General features: G+C 56.3%; 1 protein-coding gene across 7 annotated transcripts in view; it reads right to left on the bottom strand.

The window, feature by feature from the left end:
• The window catches only part of LOC146600660 (uncharacterized), a 27,674-nt gene extending 22,786 nt beyond the window's left edge, over positions 1-4,888 (bottom strand). For 6 of the 7 annotated variants that reach the window (XM_085320328.1, XM_085320337.1, XM_085320380.1 and 3 more), the window contains exons 1-2: positions 4,280-4,888; positions 458-565 (exon numbers count right to left, since the gene is read on the bottom strand). In XM_085320328.1, the coding sequence (XP_085176454.1) occupies positions 458-565; positions 4,280-4,708 (537 nt within the window). In that variant the 5' untranslated portion in view covers positions 4,709-4,888. The remainder of the gene's footprint in view (positions 1-457; positions 566-4,279) is intronic. The other variant, XM_085320356.1, reaches the window with a different exon arrangement.
• Positions 4,889-4,894: the final 6 nt, after the last annotated feature.

Raw genomic sequence — 4,894 nt, 5'->3', positions numbered from 1 at the left:
TTTTTTTTTTTGTAGAGCACAGATTCTCAGACCCTCCTATGACTTCAGGATCTTCAGTCTCTTGACATTGGCCAGTGAAGAGCCAGATTCTCAGACCCTCCTATGACTTCAGGATCTTCAGTCTCTTGACATTGGCCAGTGAAGAGCCTTTAATTCAGCCCCCTTGGTAGCAAAAAAACCACTGAGCCGCAGGGGCTGGCCTAGGTACTAACCTCAGCTAACGCGCTGTGGTGCCCCACTGTGCCCAACTTGCCCCCTTGCTAATTTAAACCAGAGAGGCTCCATCCATCCCTGTTCCTGGGCACACTATCAGTCCATAGTGGGCATGTCTTACTGCTCTGACCGCACACTACAGCTTTGGCAGCTGACTCACAGCTCTCATTTGCTCAGCCCCAAACCCAACCAGACTGCACCCCTCAGTAAGGCCTGTCTAGATCATGAAAGCTGGGTCACATACCGCATAGAAGGGGGAGCCTCGGTCCACCAGTGAACAGAAACCACCAGCATGGGGGCTCCTGGCCTCCTGCTTCTCTTCCTCCACGTCCACTTCCTTTCTAAGAAAGACCTAGAGGTGGGGAGATGCAGCCCCATGAGTCTTGCAGCGTTTGACCCTCTGAGTGGCCAAGGATTCCTAATGCATCATGACAGCCTCCTTCTGCCCCAGAGCAGAGGAGGCTGTTGATGATACCCAGATGCATCTTAGTGAGATTCTTCCCCAGCYCTCCGCATTCATCCAGGCCAACTCCCTCCAGGCAGCATCCACTAGCTCCACCCATGCCTTCAGCAAGTGGCTAGGATTTCTAAGGTGGCTTTGCTCAGTGYCTTCTGCATGTTAGCTTCCCCACACTTTTTCCCCTTGAACCCTTCTCCAAAAGCAGCAGAACCCCATTTTGTGGCCTCCTCCAGCGCCTGGCACTGTCAGCATGTCTTTTTCCTTGTGGGCAGGTGTAGACTCCATTGCCTCCTCAGGACAGCAAGGGCAGAGGGTGCAGGGCAAAGGGAAAAGTTGACACTATTAGCATGAAACACCTCAGCCACTGATACCTGATCACAGCCTGGCTGTAAAGTAAGAGTTAAGAGGGTTGCTGACTCACAGAGAAGGGCTCCCTTGGGACATGGGCTGCGGGTGTGAGTAGGAGAGGCAGRAGGAAGGAAGTCCAAGAGCCATGGCCAGGCACAGAGAGGAGGTCCAGGATGAACTCTACATTACCTTATTGCTAATGGAGCCCAACCCCAGCACGAGAGATGCGTAGGATTGCTTGGATCATACACAGAGCCAGTCACCCTTATCCTCTACTGCTGGACCTTTTCTTATGCCATCAGATATAGCAGGCCAATTTGGGGACCTCCTTCCACCCTCTCCCCAGTGCCACTTTGCTTTCTCCATAATAGCTATACAAGCATGTACAATGAAACATGATGAGCTGGGCTCTGTGTGCTGCCCTAACATCCACTCCCAAATCTCCCCTGAGGCCACAGCAGAAGAGGGAGTGAATCAACCAGAACCAGAGCTGGCCCAGCACCACTCAGACCACTCTGGACAAAGCAAGACTGGCTCCCCGAGCAGAAGGAAGCTTCCTAATGCCACAGCAGGACTCGAGGAGTCCYGCAACCCAAGAGCTCCTACCACCAGAAAGGCTCAGATCCCCCCTCCACAGCTTCATRATCCTACAGTCTCCTGCCCCAACAGGCTCTTTTTTATGGGAGAAGGGAAGTGTACTACAGGCAGGTGGGAAGCCTTGCCCACCATTACCTACAAATCTGTCCCTGGGTCTGTCAGTCTGACATCAGGCATGCCTGGCTTAACTCTGGCCCAGACCCTGTTTACCCTCTTGCAAATTATTTCAGTAGGGCTTTCTATAGCAGATGAGCACTACCAGGCCCTTCCAGGGGGCTGTTGAGCCTGGCTGGGTGGCAAAAGCTGTGCCACTGGCTGCAGCTGGCCACGCGACAGCATCCCATCCTGAGCAGGAAGAGCGGGCAGGGAGCGAGGCTGAGTCACAGAGGAACCGACGAAGCGAGAGCTCAGCACTTCTGGCAGGGCCATGCCAGCAGCTGTGGGAAGCACGGCTCTCTTGCTAAGGAGACTGCTCCCCCCTGCCCCAACTGCTGTGTCTAGAGATTTGAATGCCTGTTGAGGGAATGGCAGGGAGCTAAAGACAAAAAAAATTTACTAGGCATGAGATCCTAGGAAGCCCCTCTTCTCAGCGGCAACGTCCCATGCTTGCTGCAGCCTGCAGGGCCGTTCCCCAGCCAGCACTTGACCATGGGAGATAAGCCCACAGGTAACACRGGAGATTTATTTAAGAGCTGTATCTTGCGATCCATCAGCTGCAGGAAAAGGGGGCTGTCAGTACAAGGATGACTTCATCCTTCCTGCGGAGCTGCTCCACCGGGGCTGCCCCCACACACCTCCCCAAGCCCGTCCAGCCAGAGGTGGGTCCTCGCTTGTGCAAAACAATAGTCTCCGAGGCCTCACACTGTCTCAGGGATCAAGGGCTGCGGATGAGGAACTGTGCCTCCACTGCCTGCTGCCCACGCAAATCAGAGCAGTCTAACCCAGCAGCTCATTACCCCAGGCCTCACACACATGTGCATCCACACACGTGGACACGCACACATGAGCGCGTTCTTGGCTCACGGCTGGGGATCAGATTAAAGACTTCTTCCTTGGGGCCTGTGAGGTAATGTGTTAACCAGTCACCAGCAGGAACTCAGACTTCACAGACATTTAGCAAGTGAAGTGAGGGTAGTGGCCTCAGCTTCATCCTCTAAGGATGCTTTTTTCCCTTATTAAAAGCCAAATGTGGCACATCAGTTCACTGCATTCCTTTAGAAGACTAGGTGCCAATGACTTCATACAAGCAAGACGAGGAGGGCCAGACCCTTCCAGGCTACTGCTGAGCTGCGCTAGTTCTGGCAGAGGTCCTGAATGCCAGGGAGGTGGGGGCAGGAGAGAGGGAAAGAAAGGGGCACAGCTGGGGCATCTGGGCCAGGCTGGCAGGGGCCATGGGGCAAAAGCAGACTTGGGTGCCTGGGGCTGGACTAGCAGGGGCGGTGGGGTAGGCTTGGGTAAGCCCTAGCAAGGTGCTCTACCTGTGCTTCAGCCTGCTTTCGTGCCCAGACTAGGGGAAAGCTCTCATCTCCTCTTCTCTCCTCTGGCTACCACCCTACGTAGCATGCTGTTTCTCCCACCGTGCCCTGGCTCTCTTGCTCTTCTTCCCAAAGCTCCATCTTGTAGTCTTCCCCTCCCATTCAGCTCCACCTCCCCTATGCTGCACAGACAGAAAGGGCTGATCCTGCCAACCTTCTGAGTCCCCAAAACCACCACCATTACGAGCACATGTCCCCACCTTATATGAAAGAGGGGAGCCCTCAAGCAGATCCCCTTTGGGTCGCRCAGGCTCAAGCTACGCAGTGAGGACCTGCCTGCCTGCTGAAGCAACCAGCAGCTCTTGTGAGGCTGTGCCTAGCCTTTATTGGCAATGAAGAAGAAGGTTTTGGCAGTCAGCTGCGCTGCTCTCCCTAGCGCTATCCCACTGCGAAACCAGCTGTTGCAGGTCAGGGTTAAATCACAAGGAGTTCCTGTCTGTTCTTTCCAGCTATGAGGACAAGGTCTCTGAGCTTGCCTTCCTCCCTGTCCCAGCCACTCAGGGGTCTCCTGAGCTCCGGCACCGATAGATGAGGACGTCCGCGTCTGCTAGCGCTGAAACTGAGAGGGCAGGATGCCAAGATGTCTGGGTTCTGCTCCCAGCCAGGGCAGGGGACTGACAGGCACTAGCCTTGTCCTGGCTCTGCCTCACTGTGTGGCCCTTCATGAGTCACTTCCCTTCTCTGGCCTCGGTTTCCCCACCGGTAAAAGGAAGAGCATGTTCCCAGTTCCCCTCACACAATCAGATTATCACAGGCATCCAAACAGCAGAGCCCTACACAACTTAGGCTCTAGGGCAGAGCTCTTCTATTTCATTTTAGTCCCAGGGAAAGCTCATTTCCCACTCTCCCCTCAAGACCTCTTACCCTCCAGCCCCACAGTCCTGGGAAGAGAAGGTGTGGGAGGCAGAGAGGAAGCAAGCTGTCCCAGAAGCCCTGTAGCAAATGTTCCCTGGAGAGAAGGCTTTTCGGGGAGGRCAGAAAGAAGGTGGCAGAGATCCCCCTGCTTGGGCACAGCCTCTGCTAAGACCTACCCATCCCCTCGCAGACAGGAATGGGGACCTCAGAATAGAGGGGCTGGCCCTAAAAGGACAGGGAGAGCAGGGTGCAGGGTATAGGAAATCCTTACCTTGAACTGAGCTTTTCCTGGCCTGCTGTTATTGTTGTTGTGGTTCCTGTCACTGCCAGTGCGGGCAGGGTCCTCAGGTCCCCCTGCGTCACCTGAGAGAGCCTCCCCATGCCAGTTGGACAGCGTTATCTTCTTAATGGAGCGGGCAAGAGAGTTGCGGTTAAGCCGATCCTCGTTGGTGACTCCTTCTTCCACAGTGCTGGCACTGTGTGGCTGGCTGTTGGGGGCAGCAGGGCTGGCCTGGGCCTGGGCCAGGTAGAGGGAGATGCGTTCATTGAGGTTGTGTCGAAGGCCGTGGTGGTTATCCAGAGCAGGGGCGAGAGCGATGCCAGGGCAAGCATCTCCGGAGAAGTCGGCGGCACACTTGGGCAGGGAGAGCTTGGTGCTTATGGTGAAGGGCTGGACCTTCCTCGCCGTGCTGCCAGACATCCTCTCCCTCCCCGCGGTGGCGCGGCCGGAGAGACGCTCCGGAGGACGGAGGACGGCGGTGGGGGACGGCGCGGCCCCGGGGCTGCCGGCGGCAGGGTGGAGGAGCAATCCCGGGCCCAGCCCGGAACCCCCGGGGCGCCGGGACAGCGCGGGGCCAACTCTGCCCCGAGCCTCCGGGCGCCGCGG

This window comes from Rhea americana, unplaced genomic scaffold, assembly GCF_003343005.1.
Source record: "Rhea americana isolate MKP2758 unplaced genomic scaffold, rheAme1 scaffold_119, whole genome shotgun sequence".
Lineage (NCBI taxonomy): Eukaryota > Metazoa > Chordata > Aves > Rheiformes > Rheidae > Rhea > Rhea americana.
The sequence above is the reverse complement of the archived record's forward strand: the minus strand, read 5'-3'. Positions and strand labels throughout refer to the sequence as shown.